This window comes from Danio rerio, chromosome 11, assembly GCF_052040795.2.
Source record: "Danio rerio strain M-AB ecotype USA chromosome 11, GRCz13ab, whole genome shotgun sequence".
NCBI lineage: Eukaryota > Metazoa > Chordata > Actinopteri > Cypriniformes > Danionidae > Danio > Danio rerio.
In genome coordinates this window covers 34,800,066-34,820,020 of record NC_141031.1, presented here as the reverse complement: position 1 = coordinate 34,820,020, position 19,955 = coordinate 34,800,066, and the positions used below count along the sequence as shown (strand labels likewise).

Here is a 19,955-nt window from a genome sequence, read left to right as displayed (position 1 = left end):
TGAACTAGTGAATTCTTACAAATGCACATACACGTTAAAGGTAAAGGAGATGAGGGTTTAGTGAAGGAGAAAGAAAAATGCGAGAGTATGAGGGCTATCCACACAGTTTTTGCTTTTAGCCATAGTCAGCATCATTGTATGTGTGTGTAAATGACTGATGAGGGGTTAAGGGGAAAATCCCACACACAGCTGAGGTGAGGAAACACCTCAGAATACACTATCCATCTCTCTGCACCTCACACACTATTACAAAGTGTTACTGACAAACCTTAACTGCTGGGCCTCGCTCTCTCTGGACATGCTGTACAATGCTAGCCATTAGCCTCTATGCGATACCTCTTTTCCACTGGAATCACTTTTAGAATATCTTTTTAGAACCCCTTTTCTATATATATATATATATATATATATATATATATATATATATATATATATATATATATATATATATATATACTGTATATGAACACTGACAGCAAATCACAATCCACCAGGCTTTGAAGAACTTGAGCTTTAAAGAAGTGATAGTTCATCCCAAAAATAAAATTCTACCCTCATTTATTTCAAGACTAAGCTTCTTTCTTCTGTTGAATACAAGGGAAGATACAGGGACTGATTTAATGATTTTGGTTTGGTTTTCGCTGGCTAAAATGGGAATACTTCTAAATATTTATTCAGAATACTTCTAGATATTTATTGGGGGCCCCTAGATTCCCTGGGGCTCTAAGTGGCCACTTGCCTCGCTTATTGGTTAAATTCTCCCCTGAGAAGATATATTAGAAGGATGTTGGAAACTGACTTACATGGTATATTTTCCCTACTATTGATTCCAATGGCTTCCAACAATCTTCCAAATATTGCTCATGTTCATCAACAAAAAAGAAACTCCTGTGCGTTCACACCTTCGCCAGTGGGGGGTCAAGAAGAGCATGCAACTTTATGGTAATGAGCTATGACGCGGTTTGACGGCAAGCAATCGAAATGTAGAAGAAGAACACAGTCCTGTAAACTTTGGTTCCAACCACAGTTGTTCCCAAAGGTTTGAATATTGCGGTCACCAGATTTCCAGTTGTTTATGATGCTCTCTTACAGGGACATAAATAAAAAAAAAGTTACAGGCGAGTTACTGATGTGCATTAATGTTATTATAGGTTTATTTTTAAAGCGAAAATCTCATGCTAACTATAACTACAGTAAAAAGACATGGACATATTCTATAAGTGGAATAATATGAATTTGATAAAAGGCCTACAACGTTTTCACACTAGAAAGCATGTTTTTTTTTAATGCGAAAATGTGATTTGCTGATATGCTGCAACGGCCTCTTTAAATTCGAGATCAATTTAGAGAATTTTTGACGCTCTCACTACCGGAGCTGTGAAGGCAGACTGCATTGTCACCAGAGCGGCCAGAACCATCTGACGCTCTCGGTGTGAATGCACAGTAAAAGTTTGGAACCACTAAAGAAAATGGTGTTTAGATTTTCTTTTTAGGGTGAACAATGCCTTTAAAGTGGCAGATAACACTACAACAATCAAGGCAATTTCACATTTACCAAATTCTCCAAGTCAAAATAGTCATTGCAAAATAAAAATCACACTTAAAATTGGAGTTAAAGGCCCATCATGAAAGTTTCAAAAGTGCGTTTTGTGCAGCCTGTTCTTTATCCATTTTATACTATTAATTTGATTCCGCATGCAGGATTCCCAGGAAATGTTTGATAATATGACCACATCATCACTGTGAGTTGGTGTACTGTAGATGCTAATATAACTACTCGGCTATTGTTCTTTGTTTTGAATGGGCCTTAATCCAAAACCAAATTAGATCACTTCTATTACAACAAAGAGGTCCACAATAGCACCTGATCTGAATTAATTTGATATTGTTGTTGTTGTTGTGCTGCAAAGTCTCCCCAATGACTACTTTCCACTCCTTTCTGAAATGAAACATCTAGAAATACTATGCAGATTTTATTGGGTATATATAACTTCCGACTGCAATGCATCGACAGTGAATTCCATTACTTTAGGTGTTAAAATATGTTCTCAAAGCTATGAGAAAGACTCCTGGAGTGTTTGTTTGTCTGCAAGTTTTATCGTAATAGCTTTGGCCAAGGCATCGTTTTAGTGGAAAGCGCAGGAACAAAGGAACTTGTGAAAAAGAAGCATGGGTGCAAAATGTTTGTGTTTAGTTTCACACTCTCTGCAAACTTCTACCCTTGTATTTGGGAGTCTATTTAAATCAGCGCTCACTGTGAGAGACGGCTCCATGTGAGCTGAACAAAGTGTGTCGAAAAAGAGTCTAAAATGCAGTTACAAGTGATTGATGCCTGGCAAACTCTAAACTCAAAGCCGGGGCTCTCATAAGACATGCCTTAATATAGATCACAACAGCTGCCTGCCTACCTCGTATAACCCTGCTAATCTGATGAAGACGCTCTCTCTACAAATCTGCTCGGCTCCTGCCAAGCCCGATGTGTCTGATTAGACTCCGCCCACTCTTTCAGTCAATAGGGGATTAAACTCCTCGCTTCTCATTTGCATAAATGGCCTTTAACTGTGTTAAGGTGGCGAGCGAGGGAAAAGAGATAAACACAGGGTGCAGAAATTAGGACGGAACTCTGCGGTCTCCCTCATCCCGAAATCGTCTGTTTTCTCATTACAGAGCCGGTCTCCATTTTCTAGTCATCGTTTGAACTTAATTACTGCAGTCGTGCCAGGACTGAGGCCCTCGCTATTTTCCCCTTCACTCGCATCAAATTCAGTTTGACAGGAGACAATTCAGGGAGATACAGAAGCGCTATGGAGGGTTATAGTGACCGAAGTTAATTTCGCTATAGTAATTGCTTTGGCATTGGACAAAATGAGCCATTTTGTTTACGTTAAAGAGAAACTCGGAAGAGAAAGAACTTCAAGGTGAGAGATTGCTCATTAAAGTTAGCAATCAAGCTTTTTAGGCAAATAGCAATTAGAAATGTGAACTGCTTTCAGCTTTTGTAACCTCACAATGTACAAGAAACAGTACACAAAATACAAACCAATAGAGGTCAAATTAGCACACTCAAAATGCTCTGCGATTCCTAGAATTAGTGGGAATCAATGGAATTTAGTTACTGAACATATAGGGGGTATGGACAGGTCTCCAGGAGGTGCCCTACAGCTCTCTACTCTGTCTCTTAGCGCAGTTCAACAACGAGCAAAGACAAAGAAGTCGATAAACGCTGTCAATCCAAGCAGCACCCTGCCTCTGTCCTTTCTTTACACTGACTGCATGAGCGCAGGGAATTCCCTAAGTTTGAGATTGAGTTTGGACTGGGTGCCGGTCATTTGGCATTAATGTTACTTGATAAAAAAGAAATGAGGATGATAAATGAAACTGAAAATGTTACAATCAGGTTGAAGAAATAATTTCACTCAGAAACCTTGTGAACTGTCCACATTAAGGCTTTTCAAATATAGCTCTAGGGGCTAACTGTCTTGTAGGATTTTGACTGGCTCCAACTCAATCAAACTCACACAGACATCCATCCCCAATTGAATCTCTCTACTGTATAAACACAAACAACACGTGAAAGAAGTCGACTAAAGAATGGCAGATTATCTGATGAAAAAATTCTGATGTGTGAATCTGGTGGATACATTACTGTCCCTTGAGGCCATGAAAGAGGAGATTTGAATAGCAAGAAAATGCTGCAAACTGATGCTTGAAACTCAAATAAATTAATATGATCTATAAGCATAGTATACCAAAAAAAAAAAAAAAAAAAGTAATAGTTTCTAGTACTTTCATTTATCGATCATGGTTATCCAGTTCAAGTGGGTTTGATTGGAATTGGAGATAAACTCAAGATAGTGGACCTTCTAGTCTGGATTTGAAGGACCTTGGTCTACAATTTATTCTAATTGATTTGAGTTTAGTTATTCATATTTAATTGGTTCTTCAATGTAGCCATTCTTCTGCATACTCACACAATGGAGGGAAAAACATTATATAAATATTTACTACAGTAAATATCTTCTGGAAGATGCTGTGTACTGTGATTATTCATGGTCCAACTGGAAACAGTTAATGGCCAAACTGGTGCCAAAGCTTTAGCCTCAAAATTAGCTGCATCTTTAAAGAAATCACCCCCTATTTTGTAATTTTTTTGGTATTTTACATGAGAGAATAAATTCTTAGATCCTACAGCTTAAAGCAAAGTGAGAAATGTAATCATTATTGTTATTATTATTATTATTATTATTATTATTATTATTATTATTAATCCAATCTGAAATCTTACAGATTTCATTTTAAAGAGCACTTATTATAGAAATATGCAGTGTATTGTGATCATTCATTGTCCAACTGGAAACAGTTGATGGCCCAACCGGTGCCAAACCCTATCAAGTCTGTTTACATCTGTGACCATGAGTGCTAATCATAATTAGCTAGACACTTTTTCGAAAGTGTGTTTCACACGCCTAAACATTTATTCATTTATTTTCCTTCAGCTTAGTCCCTTGTTTATCAGGGGTCACCAGAGCAGAATGAACTGTAGCGATGAAGTAGCAATGAAATGAATTAACTATTTGAGCATATGTTTTATGCAGCGGATGCCCTTTCAGCCGTAAGTCCTGGGAAACACCCATACATCCTCACAATCACACACATACTCATACACTACCGCCAATTTAGTTCACCTAGTTCACCTACTGTATAGTGTACGAGTTTGGACTGTGGGGGAAAACACATGCAAACACGGGAGGAACATGCAAACTCCACACAGAAATGCCAACTGACCCAAACCAACAAGCTTGAACCAGCGACCTTCTTGCTTTGAGACAACCGTGCTAACCAATAAGCCACCGTGTCACCCAACACCAAAACATGAGTCAATGAGTTGGGATGTGAAATGAAACACTGTCAATGCAAGCAGCACCCTGCCTCTCTGTCCTCTTTCCACTAACTGCATGAACACAGGGAATTCCCTCAGTTTGAAATTGAAGTTGGACTGGGTGCTGGTCGTTTGATATTAAAGCTACTCGCTAAAAAACAAATGGAGATGATAAATGAAACTGAAAACGTCTATCTGGTTGAAGAAATAGTTTCAGCCCGAAACCTTGTGAACTGCCCACATTGGGGCTTTTCAAATATGGCTTTAGAGGCTAACTGTCTTGTCTTGGTTTTGAGTACTGGGAAACACCCATACATCCTTACATTCACCCACATACTCATACACTACGGCCAATTTAGTTCACCTAATTCACTTATAGCACATGTCTATGGACTGTGGGGGAAAAACCCATGCAAACACAGGAGGAACATGCAAACTTCACACAGAAATGCCAACTTGCCCAAACCAATTGGCTCGAACCAGCAACCTTCTTGCTTTGAGGCATCTGTGATGTGAAATGAAAGCTATGATATTGTCCAGACCTTCAGCTGTCTGGTTACAGGTCTGGCTACACAAGACTAACATCAAAATAAACCCAGTTTGTGCAACAAAATCAATTTTCCTAAGCCAGAAACAATGTTGGCCACTAATTTATATATGCTTATGATGCTTCACAATACAGTCCAAGTGGGCAGCTTGTTAGTTTGCGGAACAGCCTCATTATCATCAATATGAGCTCTATTAAATCCTGCATTTATTGCATTGATTGCTCTTATAGCAGACTATATAAGCATTTTAATGAACTTATATATAATAAACAGCCAAGTGAATTGTCGCTTTACGAGTTGTGCCAAGGAGAGATGAGCAAATGCCCATTTTCTATCCCGTTCTCTCTCTTTCTCCGCCTGCAGGTCATCCCGTGTTCACCCACTCTCCCTTGTCTGTCTGCCATTAGCCACGGTCAATTGGATTCCTGTCAGCACCGCCGAACTGCTGCTGGTCTATTTCAAACGGGTGGGTGAGCAGAGAGGGGGAACGCTCATACACACACCCACACTAAAAGACTCTGAAACACACATGGTTTAACAAAAAATGACTAGTGGCCGGTGCGCTAGGGGCTCAGAGTGAATGAGGGCATGTTCGACATTAGCATCTCTTAGAGTGTTAGTGATAGAGAATCTAACAGAATGAACTGCAAGTGACAGAATGCTCACCTGGCTCTGGTGTGTTATGAGGAAGGCTTGGACAGCGCTTCAGTGTTTTGATGTGTCTGCGTGTAACAGTGTGGCTGTTTGCTGATAAGGCAGAGCTGCCAGCTAAAGGTCAAGAGTCAACTGTAGTAATGAAAGAGTGCTGGTTGCCACAGCAGCTCCCATGGTACAGGATTATAGGGTGTGATTCAGAGGTTTGGCAAGGCTTGCATGACTCTCTTGAGCTTTAGCCTTAAAATTAACTGCTACTTAAAAGAATTCACCCCTATTTTGGAATTTTTCGGTATTTCACATGAGAGGATAAATTCTTAGAGCCGCCTACAGCTTAGAGCAAGGTGTGGAATTAAATTATTATTATTATTATTATTATTATTATTATAATCCAATCTGAAATCTTAGTCATTTTATTTTAAAGAGCCCCTATAATAGGTTTTTGAAAATGACCTTCAATGCAGTGTGTAGCACAGCTCTAAGTGAAGTGAAATATCCAGCTAAGGCTTAAATCTGAAAGTGCACCATTTTTAAAACTATTGATTCATCTAGAAGAGTCGCCTCATAGTGGGTCAAATGAATCGCTGCAATATTAAATCTTTAGACGTGTCAGCGTGACGTCAATACGGAACTCAAGCTCTGCCCAATTTTTGCGCATGGAAAAATTAAAACTCCCAGCCCTGCCCACAAACACTGAAGCAGGTCCCAGTTAAGTCAAGTAGACGCTGTGAAGACGCTCTGAAGAGTGAGGGAAAGTTAGTGTTATTTTCCCTACCCAAAAACTATGTGATGTGAAGAGTCAGTGGTTGAGGTTATTTTTTTCAAAAATAACTCAGCATTAAAGCCCCAAGCCTTGTGCTGTGTTTCCGTCATATTTCTGACGAGTGCTTCACCAATTTACATGCTTACAACAGGGCATTGGTCGGCCGTTTTTTATAGGAAGGATCAGAAAAGACTATTGATGTTTGGGACTTTGTCAGAGCTTGACAGGAACTTTACACAGTTCATAGATCAGTTCCTTCCAAAATATTTCACAAGTGTAAGTAACTTTAGTGCAATTAAAATGGTTGCCTCATTGTTTTCTCTAGCTTGCAAATTATGTATTTAATTGTGTTTTGTTAATTGTAACCGCTCCACGCGGCTTGTACTGTATGAAGAAATACTGTGCTGAACAAATCATATGGGAGTCGTTGGGATAATAGGGTAAAAATAAATGCAAATTATAAGACAATGAAAGTGTTTTTGACCTTGCATGCATATTAGCCTGTTGTTGGAGACCCCCAAAACTAAAAAAAAAATGACCTTTTATGACACAAAATAGGGACTCTTTAAATCAGAGCAGCTTTAAGTGGAATCATGGGTTTGGAATGTTGCAAAAATAACCCTAGCTCTGAAAATCCTGGCAATCCTCAACAAATCTACTAAGTATACAACAACGGAAAGGAAAAAAAACAACAACAATGGTAGAAACATAATGACACATCTACCAAAAAGAACATACAGATTTGACCACAGACCTAAAAACAGAGTCCTTTCATCTGTTGCTCACCTAATCGGTTTTTGCTTTCTTTTTTTTCTAAATTGCACTCCATGACTGTTTGAAAACCTAGCATTTTGGGTATCACAGACACACTATTTTAAGAAAAGAGAGTGTCTGAATAACAGCTGCCTACATAAACAGAATTTGTAGACAGAATACTGGCAGTAAGGTAATCAAATTTAAGCTGCCTACTACCTATGAACAGCAGTTTAAGCATGAAAGAAATGATATATGTTGTAAATGCTGCATAGTCATATCAAATCAACCTATTACATATAAAGTACTTTTAAAAACAGCATACAGTAGCTGGCTATCGAAACAGCTGCCTGCTTGTCTATCAGGAAAAATAGTACAATTAATGGCAAATATCATTTATTAATTATTGATTTATTTTCCTTCGGCTAAGTCCCTTTATTCATCACGGGTCGGCACACATGAACCGACAACTTATCCAGGATATGTTTTACACAGCCGATGTCCTTCCAGCTGCAACCCAGCACCGGGAAAGATCCATACACTACCGCCAATTTAGTTTATTCAATTCACCTATACCCGCATGTCTTTGTATTGTGGGGGAAACCAGAGCACCCGGTGAAAACCCACACAAACATGCAAACTCCAAACAGAATTATTTTATATGAATCTAATAAAGATTGTTATAAATGGATGAATGACTTACAAATTATAAATTACTTACACTTTTTATTTAAATCATTACACTGCATCCACAAATATTATTATATAACTGCATTACTTTTTAGCATAATGTTAATAAAATTTTAAATAAATAATAATATTAAACAAATGCCAGTTAAATAAGACAAATAAGCCTGCAGCAAATATTTTCTATTAAAAAAAAAAAACATTTGTATGCTATCATGTGTCTCACCTTTAAATTAAATGCAAAAATCTTTCTAAGTAAATGTTTGTTTTAATCACATTTAAACATATGAAACCTAAAAATTATACAACCACTGTCAGATAATTGGAATTTTACAGTATGAATAGTATTTTTGAGCATCAAATAAAGATTGCTACAGTATAAATAAATAAATAAAATGGTTAATAAATAAATCTATGATTGTGGTTAATAAATAAATCTATAATTGAATACATCAAAGAATTATTTTTATTTTTAACATTACACTTTATCCAAAATTATATAACTATTTTATATATTAAATATATAAATATTATTAAATTATTAAATATTATATATTAACTTATTTTATAGCATCAATGTTAATAAATAAAATAAATAATACTAATAACAAACTAATGGCAGTACAAAAAGACAAGATGAACTTGCATTAAATGTTTTCTCTTTAAAAAAAAAGATTATGCAGTCTTGGGTCTAGCTTCTAAATTAGATGCATCTCTCAAAGTAAATGTTTGCTTCAATTATATTTAAATATGTGAAACAAAAAATAGACAAACACTGCCAGATAATTGGATTTTTGCAGTATGAATAGTAGTTTTGAGCATCATAAAAGACTCTGAATGATAACCAGAATGAGAATTATCTAGCATTTCAAACATTTAAATGGTCTTATAATGGCCAAAATGCTGTTGATGAAGCTCTGTGAATGCTCCTATATGGAGGAAAAGTGAAAGGAGGTGAGCCGAGTTGGGATCTTTGTCTCTCCCTACACAAATTCAATTATTCATACCGCTCTGAATGGCAGGAATGGTCATTTGCTGCATTATTACTTTTCCCCCTCCTTTTTCTTTTAATTCTCTGTATGAATCCCATATTAGCCTGTCTCCTAGCCTTTCCTTTTGTCTTTTCTTTCTTCGTTTGTCACTTTTCCACCCTAAGAATCAGAACAGGAAAACGGGGTGAGGAAGTTGGAGTGTGTGTGCACTATATGTGCCCGCGCTTCTGGGAATCAGTGGAGCAGCGGCCAAAAACAATCTCCATCAAACCCCAGACATGCTGTCAATGTCATTCTGTAGAAAAAAGCAGTCAGAAGCGAGGAAAGCGGGAGAGAGAGAGAGATGTTATTGAGAAGATGACTAAGCACGTGTGGCTGCGGGTCTGCATGCGTGCAGAAATGTGCGAGTGCATACAGTAAGGTGAATGTGTATGAAGGCCTGTAGTCTGCTGGTCCCCTGCCACTCCTCAGCATTGATTTAAACAAGCTGCTTCTGAGGGCTGAAAACTCACTGACCTGGAAAAGGGCTGGAAGAAGGAGAGAAGGACATGCTGTATAACAGAGAACAACGGACAGGAGAGGCATATTTAAAGGCAACTCGAGATACATGTTTATTCAAACATATCCTCCTAAATAAGTGAGTAAAATTGATTCTAAATGTTTGATGGTGATTTTTTATATTGTGAAACAAATCAGTTGTATGATAACACTTAAATTCATCATGGTATTTATTATAATTAATTTAAAAAATGACAATTTTTGAACACTTTTTCAGAGAAACTACAGCAAGTTTGAAAATTCCTTTTCCAGACAAGACATCAATGACTGTGATGAATATTTACAGTCTCTTTCCTGACGCTTTATAGTCAAATCGTTCTGAATAATGCGTCCGTCACAGTGTTATTTTTGCATGTGTCAAACGTAGCATCCTTAGGAGGCCGAGTCCAAAGCCTATACAGCAAAACACAATCAAGAATCTCTTTTAAACTAGCAGCCTGCGCCCTTCGTGCTTCATTATTCAGACTGTTGATGTTGGTCCATCACAACCCCTATCGTGCTCTGTCGCCTTGTTTCACAGCAAGAGTGAAAACTCATCAAGTGTGACAGAGTACAGTACAGAGTGTTTGACGGGAGCGCAAGTTCTGCATCCCTCTCTGAACGACGGACGGCTTTTAAAGGCGCCACAGGAGTGCATTATCATGCATCGGATGGCAGACCCACCGTCAGTACATTCCCCAAATTTCAGCATTTCCATCATGAAATCATTTAAAATAATAAAGGCGACGAGATTCGTCTCATCACTGTAGCAGCCAAGTGGAAAATAACTTTGCATTTCAAATGGTTTCTCATAAAGGAGACAGGCGGCTTCTCTTTTGTCAGATTAGTGCACTAGAACCTTCAGAATGGGAATGAAGAGGCGCACAATTGCATACTCAATGACAGAAAGTGGAGAAAGAAACTATAACCTGCACCTCTCATTGTAGGGCGAGCGATATTTGGCTACTAATTAGTCAGTATTCCATCTGTTTATGGCAACATACAGTACACATCTCTTCCTCTTTTTCAATAAGATCAGAACTTGTAGGCCAGCATTAGAAGAAAAAAAAGAACCAGATTTCCTAAAGGAATATTTCACACTAGTAAAATAACATGCACTCCTTATTTTTGAATCCTCGTTAAAACAAACCAATCTCAATAGGTATGTGGCTAAGCAATGTGATATAAAATTAGGCTCTATCCACAGCCGATGAATGACAGTCCTGTGTAGACTAATTACTGTAGTCTCCACCCTCAGAGAGTTGTTTGGTTGTACACCGCCCTCCATTTTATTCACACTCAAGTAGCTGAGTATTAGCAACAATGTCTCTTAATTGTGTCTGGCATTGCGCCAGAATTCATGCAAGACTAAATATAAAAATCATATTATTCCACTAGGATCTGACCCATTGAAGACACAGTGAATTACTTTTAATTTAGAAAGAAAAGCATCTCAAAACGTACCAAAATTAGTTTATTTCTGCATAAATCTTCACTACAAACTGCTATGTGAACAAGGGGCAATATAAGAAGGTCTTTGCTAAAATAAATTCTCAGAGATGGTTCTATACACCAGTGGTTCTCAATCCTGGCTCTCACACTGTTATTTTGCATGTCTATTTTGTTGAAAACACTTGATTTAGGTAACCAGCTCATTAGAAGAGAGATCCAAGAAATTGTGTTGAGATGGACTTGTTCCTTACAAGCTGTTCGCTGCTCTTTACCCTCAGCTCAACTTGAAGGTTAATTCATATAAAAAAAAATAATAAAAAAAACACCAGGGGTGTCAAACTCAAATTGGCAGGGGGCCTTTTCAATGACTGACAATTGATAGGAGGAAAAGTATGTACATAATTACATTTACCTTAACAACTCAATTCAACTAACAGTACAATTTTACTAACGTACATAGATTTTATGCAAACCCTAATAAATATATGAGGAAAATCTATTAAATGAGACCATTTGAATGGAATATTAGCAAAATTATCATATTTGTTACACCACCACCATAATGTGTGAGCCATATAGAAGTGTTTGTACAACAAAATACAAGTGGTATAAAATTGATAATAATCAAACGACCCTTGAATATTTACAAAAATAGAGCTTTAGTAAAAATAGAGCACTTACAGATATAAATTTAACATTTAAAATCATCCACAAAATTAAAATGCTTGTGTGTTACTCTGGACCGTTTGCTGAGAGAAAATGAAAGTAAAACTAATCTGAATGCAGTACTATAAATGTCTACTAGGTGGCGGGTCAAAACCACAAGTGGCTTATGATTTTGATGTCAGTTGCGGGCAGGAGGGAGGAGGAGGGCTGGCTGGCAGTTTGAGACTCCTGAGATACACAAATGTTTGCAGCATTTTTAATTATTACAGTAGTTTGAACGGTCATGTGAATCACATTATTAGCATAAAATAAATAAAATAGAACACACTTTTAAACTGGAATCGCGGCAGAATATCCTGTGATGTCCACTTCGCAGGGCACTCGCGTTCAAATATTGAAACCTCTGAAGCGGTAAGAGAAACATATAGAATATGCATAGCAGAGGGACCGCAAAGACCAGGATTAAGAACGGCTGACGTACACAATAAAAACTCACATATTTACTACATGAGCATGTATGAGAATTAATAATTGAACACAACCATATATAAATATCATGTTGATATAGTGCGCAGAATATGCATCTTTTCATTAAAGTGCTCAGTAAACATTATTAAAGTATTTGTGTGTGTGTGTGTGTGTGTGTTTCAACTATCATTGCAAAATGAGTCCTCAAGTACTGTACTGTACTGTATATAACTGTATCAAATAACCATTGTGAGATGTTCTGCTTGATTCTCCTAGGTGTTTGAGTTTATTCATATGCAGCTGAACACTGGTTCTTTCTCTCTCTCTCTCTCTCTATTGTTCCCTCTAGCAGCTGTTTATTGCTGTAGGTTTAGTATGTAAAGATGTATTGTATACACACTGCTCCCTTTTGAAGATGTGGCTGGAATGTGCACCTCATTTGCATTTTAAGTGATGCACATCAAAACAGATCAACCCTAAAAACCCCCAACTGATCCGTTTGGTACTTTTGAGGTGAAACTTCACAGACACTTACTGGGAATACCCGAGACTAAAATCACATCTTGTGGAAGGGCATAATAAATGGCCTTTAAAGACATGGGATGTTATTGGGTTACTGTAAAGCTGCAGATCCTGCAAACACAAGCTGGCCTCAAACTGGCACTGACACGGCTATTTCATAAGGTAAAGTGGGTGTGATTATGAGCTGAATCAGAGTGGGCGGCTTACCATGAACATTGCTCTGAAGTTGCTGAGGTCAGTGAAGAGTTCCTCCACAGAAGTCTTTTTGGGGTCGATGGCGAAATACTCCAGCATGTTGAGGTAAAGGGTCACCATATTACTGTGCATGACCACTAGCTTCTGGTACTGATCTCTCGCCTGCGTGGAGAAACTGTGGGGAATCATTGTCAAGGACTTTGACCAAGAATATACAAGTCAAAATGTGAATGTAAAATAGTGTTGTGTATCAACTGGTAAGAAACAAGAAATTCAAAAACTCATACAGTATTTAAAAAATGTGGCTTAATAATAAAACTAAACTTTTATGCCATCTAAAAATGAAGATCCTCTTGTGAAAGAAGACCATCATAAAATATAATCAGGTGTACGAGTTAAGATTTAGCTCTCATTGTGATGTAAAGACAATAGTGCAAAAACAATAGACAAATTCATGTAACTCAGTTAAAACAGCACACACTCACCAACCACTTTATTCACCTTATTCTTCACCGACGAGCGGGCGCAGCCATTTGAATCTTTTTGGCATGAGACTTTCGGTCTCATTCACTTCCATTCATTTTTTGACGTTAAAAACTGCTCGTTATGCTGCTTGATGTTGCAATTTGATATTTTCTTAGTATATTATTCTACTTGGTCGGTATAGTCACACAAACATTTTTTTTGTTGAGCAAGTAGTTTGACTATTTTCTGCCGTTTATTATTCCTAGTCATTTCTCCCATAGGCGACTGAATCGGAAGTTCTAAGACAATCGTGAAAACAGGCGCACTTCCGCGTTTTAGAATAAGGTCAATTAGGTCTAACTGCTTGGTAATGCAAATTTCTAACAAGCCAATTAAATCTAATGTATTTAGGCATGTGGACATCAAGACGATTTGAGGCAGTTTGCCGAGCATCAAAAAGGGGATGAAATGTGATTTAAGTGACTTTGAACATGGCAAGGTTGTTGGTGCCAGACAGGCTGGTCTGAGTATTTCAGAAACTGCTGATCTAATGGGATTTTCACGCACAACCATCTCTAGGGTATTCTTCAGAGAATGGTGCAATAAAAAAAATCAGTGAGCGGCAGTTCTGTGGGCGCAAATGCCTTGTTGATCCCAGAGGTCAGAGCAAAATGATCAGACAGGTTCCAGCTGATAGAAAGGTAACAGTAACTCAAATAACCACTCGTTACAACTGAGGTATGCAGAAGAGCATCTCTGAACATGTCCAACCTTGAGGCAGATGGGCTACAGCAGCAGAAGACCACACCGGGTGACACTCCTGTGACCTAAGAACAGGAAACTGAGGCTACACACACAGGCTCACCAAAATTGGACAATAGAAGATTGGAAAACGTTGCCTGGTCTAATGAGTCTCAATTTCTGCTGCAACATTCGGATGGTACAGTCAAAATTTGGCATCACTAACAAAAAAGCATGGATCCACCTTGTTTTGTATCAACACATCAGGTTGGTGGTGGTGGTGTAATGGTGTGGAGTATTTATTTTTGGCACACTTTGTGCCCATTAGTATCAATTGAGCATCGTGTCAATGCCACAGCCTACCTGAGAATGGTTGCTGACCATGTCCATTCCCTTATGACCACAGTGTACCTATCTTCTGATGGCTACTTCCAGCAGGATAACGCACCATGTCATAAAGCGCGATTCATCTCACTGGTTTCTTGAACATTACAAGGAATTCACTGCACTCAAATGGCCTCCACAGTCACCAGATCTCAATCTAATAGAGCACCTTTGGAATGTGGTGGAATAGGAGATTCGCAACATGGATGTGTAGCCGACAAATCTGCAGCAACTGCATGATGCTTTCATGTCAAAATCTCTGAGGAATATTTCCAGTACCTTGTTTAATCTATGTCACGAAGGATTGAGTCAGGTCTGAAGGCAAAAGGGGGTGCAACATGGTACTAGTAAGGTGTACCTAATAAAGTGGCCAGTAAATGTATATAAAAGTTAATATCTTATATTTTTAATCTATTAAAAATATATATTGCAGGTGACCAATAATAAACAGTATTAATCAAAATGTCACCTTCTAAATTACTTCAGAAATCCAGAACACAGAAGTTCAATAAATCAGAAGTGACTTACACAACTGCTATTTAATTTTCAAGATTGTTATTACAGTGCACTAGCAAAACGGGAAAGTTATTAATCTTTTATTTCAGTCTAACAGGTTAAAGTTGGAAAGGATGTTGTGAAATGCCAGAGCTGGAGTTTAAAAATAGTGTCCGCTTAGAATAAAACAAACTGAAAACAATTAATTTTTAATCCCCAATCGCATGACTTCACACCCATAATGCAACACTTGACGAAGATGTGCAACCTGCATGTGCAAAAACCCCCAGCACATATAAATAGTCCAGTTCATTTTAATTATGGATACAACAACTACACAGACCTGAGCGCTACAGTGTATCCATGACTGATCTTTACCCAATTAAAGCCCTGCCGGTGTGTAGAGTAGGAGCCAATGCAAAACATGTAATTTATTGGAAAAAGTATGTATACACACAGCATTTTATTCATCAACAAACATAATTATAGATGGTTAAAAAGTACTTGCAGTGACTGCAGACAGATATTTAAACCAATGTTTATGTTTTACACTCACTGTGTTTAGATCTAATGGCTGCATGTGGGCTGCAGATCTCTACAATGACAGGTTTTAAAGGAGACCGTTGTGCCCACACTGAATAATAACAAATTCATTCAGGCCTAAGCAAAGCCGTTCTGAAGACAACTTGAGTAGTTTTTGTATGTGCATAATCGACCACAACAATGAGAGCAGGGTTGCCTTCTGGATCAAGGTCCAACCATTTCTATGATTTGTATTAATAGTTCATGTATGCATTTTATGGTGGCTTTTTATTCCAAAGCAATTTACTTCATTCAGCCTTTACAATGTAACAAATGGCGGATTTCCTGAAAATTGAAACCATATCCTTGGGTAGTGTCAGGCTTGTAGTTTAATATACTGTATTATTAGCCTTCGTAAGAATTTCTATAGAACAAACCATTGTTATCCAATAACTTGCCTAATTATCCTAACCTAAATTGCACTTTAAGCTGAAAACTAACATCTTGCTAAATTTCTAGAAAAATAACAGTGGCTCAGTGGTTAGCACTGTCGCCTCACAGCATGAAGGTCAACGGTTCGAGTCCTGGCTGGGCCAGTAAGCATTGCGGTGTGGAGTTTGCATGTTCTCCTTATGTACCTACTGGTTTCCTTAAGGTGCTCTGGTTTCCCACAGTGTCCAAAAACATGCGCTTTAGGTGAATGGTGAAAACTAAATTGTCTGCCGTGTGTGTGTGTGTGTGTGTGTATGTGAGAGAGAATGGGTGTTTCCCAATACAGGGTTGCAGTAGGAAGGGAATTCACTGCGTAAAACATATGCTGGAATAGTTGGTGGTTCATTCTGGTGTGGTGACCTCTGAAATACAGGCTAAACCAAAGGAAAATGAATGAATGAATGAATGTATTTGTTTGAGCATAATGTCAATATTTATTCTATTCCTAAGGTTCTGAAATCCTAATTAAAGTTGCCATACTGTAGAGATATGGCTACTGAGAATGCGCGAGTGATCTAAAGTGGTGTCGCATGTTACTAAAGTAAAGTGAACATTCTGAGCTGATATACTGTAGCAGCCATTCTGCTCCAATGGTCGTGCACATGCTCGCTGGTAAATCAATACCGCTTAGATCTCGCGCTGTAATAAAATTTCTCTAGCAGGCTATCTCTAATTTTTTTTTTTTTTTTGTAACTAAAACATCTTAAATAACTGTCTAAAATTAAAGCACTTATATATAAATAAAATAAAAAAAGGTTTCTCTTTCAAAGTGGTGTTCTTTCTTGTGCTTTTCTTCCTTCAGTACAGTTATTCAATAACATTTTAAATAGTCACCTGGTGGCTGTTCCATAAAGCAAGTTTTTTATTATTTTTTTTATTTATTTTTTTTTATGAAAAGGTGGCCTTTGCAGCTGAAGTACCCCATGTGACAAATTGCAGCACTGCGTGTATAGAAACATGTGTTCTCAGTAGCCACATCTGTATACTGCATTGATTCAATAAGTCCAATAAGTACATAGTAAGTGTGTGCCTTAGGTATGTTCAGAAAGTCTCTAAAAATAGTTTGTGTTTATTTATTACCCTATAACATAGCCCTAAAATCAAAAAGTCCTAATTGACCATATTTAGAATGGTCTTGATTATTAATGAGCTCAGCTCTCCCAGGAAAGGATCTGAGTGCTCTCTCTTTCTCTCTCACGCACACACAAAATTACCAACATATCTGGCAAATTTTTCAATAAACATTAAAAATTATATTAAGAGATGCAAATAAACATCCCTTATGCTTTTTCTGGGTGATGCTAAATAAATATATAATCTGTATATCTCGCATTTTGAGTTGACGAGCTGTAAAGCTATGGCCTGCAGAGTCATTGCATAGTAATGCATAAAAAGCATCTTGCATTTTCAAAATAAGAGTACATAAGGTTAATACCTTTATAAGTTTAAAAATGTAAATACAAATATATATGTTATAATCTCAAAATGAGGCTAGGGGTGTGCAAATTAATGATCACAGGTATAACATTTCAGTTTGTGTTTTGATGACGCAGCAGCTCGTTGGGTCCAGATGATTTAGAATGTGAACTAAAGTACACATAAATCTTGAGGGCACGGCCATGAGTAACGCAACAGTATGCTTTATGTTCTGACTGAACTTTTGTCCACCAGGGTTTTACACTCATGAAATTAACATGAGATAGATGAAACAATGGTGAACTGAACTGAACTATGCCTAGCCAACTACTTGACTATGTCTAGGCATTTGCAGATTTTCTCTATAGGGTATATTTTGAAAAAAAAATTATTTTTTTTTGCTTAAAGTGAAAGCAATATTAATAGTAGCAAGTGGCACTAACCAACACCTGACGTGTGTTCATTTGCATTTTACTCGCACACACTCACAGCCATATGTTAAACATGTACAGTATTTGAGCATGCAGAAAAACAACATGATGGAAACACGTCTGGTGTGAAAAGGAAAAGAAGAATCAGTGAATATTTTGGATGAAGGTTGGAAGAAGAACATACATTAATACATACATTTGCCATTTGATTTAGACAAAAAACGTAATAATATGTGACTAGAATATGTGACTAGATTTCTGAGACCAAAAAAACAGTCATAATGGTTCATTTGTGAACCATTAGATAACCGCATAATTTCAGGCACATACAGTTGAAGTCAGAATTATTAGCCCCTTTTAATTTTTTTCCCTTTTTTAAATATTTCCCAAATGATGTTTAACAGAGCAAGGAAATTTTCACAGTATGTCCAATAATATTTTTTCTTTAGAAAAAGTCTTATTTGTTTTATTTCAGCAAGAATAAAAGCAGTTTTTCATTTTTTAAAGACCATTTTAGGGTCAAAATGATTAGCCCCTTTAAGCTATTTATTTTTTGATAGTCTACAGAACAAACCATCATTATACAATAACTTGCCTAATTACCCTAACCTGCCTAATTAACCTAGTTAAACTTTTAAATGTCATTTAAAGCTGTGTAGAAGTGTCTTGAAAAAAAAAAATAATAAAATATTATTTACTATCATAATGGGAAATATAAAATACATTAGTAATTAGAAATGAGTTATTAAAACTATTATGTTTAGAAATGTAAAAAAAAAATGCTGTCTGTTAAACAGAAATTGAGGGGAACAAAATGAACAGTGGGGTTAACATTTCAGGGGGGGCTAATAATTCTGACTTCAACTGTATACTTTACAACCAAAATGGTTGCGATTTAAAAACTACAAATTAAAAAATAGTTTTTGAGATATTCATGGTAGGAGATTCTCAAAATGTCTTCATGGAACATGATCTTTACTTGATATTCTAGTGATTTTTGGCATAAAACAAAACCAGTAATGCATTGTATTTTTGGCAATTCCCTTAAATATATCAGTGCAACATTAGACAGATTATGTGGTCCACAATCACACACAGACAAACACACACACCTAATATATATATAACACAAGGACCCAGCTTAAATATTTTCATCTGTTACTGCTGAATGAAGTGTTTTACTAAAATGTACAGGTATAAAAGGACGACTAACCTACAATCCCACACAAGGTCAAAGAGCTCTTTTCATAACAGACTTAGCCTTATAGCATCTACTATCTATAACATATTATCCTGCACATACAGTATATATTCCTGAGTTCTTACACACATGCAAAAACTCTGACATGAAAGAAAGAGAATCTGGGTTTAATCCTCGCTGTGAGGTCAGAAAAGCCTATGCAAAGATGGAAAGCTTTACTCCAAATATCACAACTAATATTTTGACTTTGATGTGGTTTTAATTAGTAATCCTGTTTGAAGCTGCTGCCTCACATCATGCTAACCTCCCCAAAAAAACCTAGTGTTAAAACTTTGGATCAAGGTCCAAGGCGGCTTTGCTTTCATACTGGCATTCGTTTCTCTGTGTGTGTGTGTGTGTGTGTGTGTGTGTTGTGTTGGCCGCAGGGCTGATCTGTTTTCAGCAGGTTATACTCACAGATAGAGTTATAAACAGCATTACGCATGCCCTGGTGAAGCGCAGCCACACTACAAACAGATCGGCAGTAAAGTGACACAACATACGATCTCTCCTGCTGTTATTCTCCTATCTGCAAAATGCTTTAGGGTATTCAGCTGACTCACTATTAATAAATCTGCAAATGAAAAATCAAATGTCTTCAAGCTTCATCATAACTCATATATTGAGATGGCAGGTCTTAGCTGAGTTTGTTT

The 19,955-nt window shown here is 37.2% G+C and overlaps 1 protein-coding gene and 1 long non-coding RNA gene across 6 annotated transcripts in view; one reads left to right on the top strand and one right to left on the bottom strand.

The window, feature by feature from the left end:
* LOC137496713 (uncharacterized) overlaps positions 1-19,955 on the top strand; it is a 473,958-nt gene that overhangs the window by 2,655 nt on the left and 451,348 nt on the right. The window lies entirely within an intron of this gene.
* diaph3 (diaphanous-related formin 3) overlaps positions 1-19,955 on the bottom strand; it is a 478,885-nt gene that overhangs the window by 143,479 nt on the left and 315,451 nt on the right. For 4 of the 5 annotated variants that reach the window (XM_087272225.1, XM_087272219.1, XM_087272221.1 and 1 more), the window contains one exon: positions 13,129-13,293. In XM_087272225.1, coding sequence (XP_087128351.1) covers positions 13,129-13,293 — 165 coding nt within the window. 5 annotated transcript variants of the gene reach the window in all.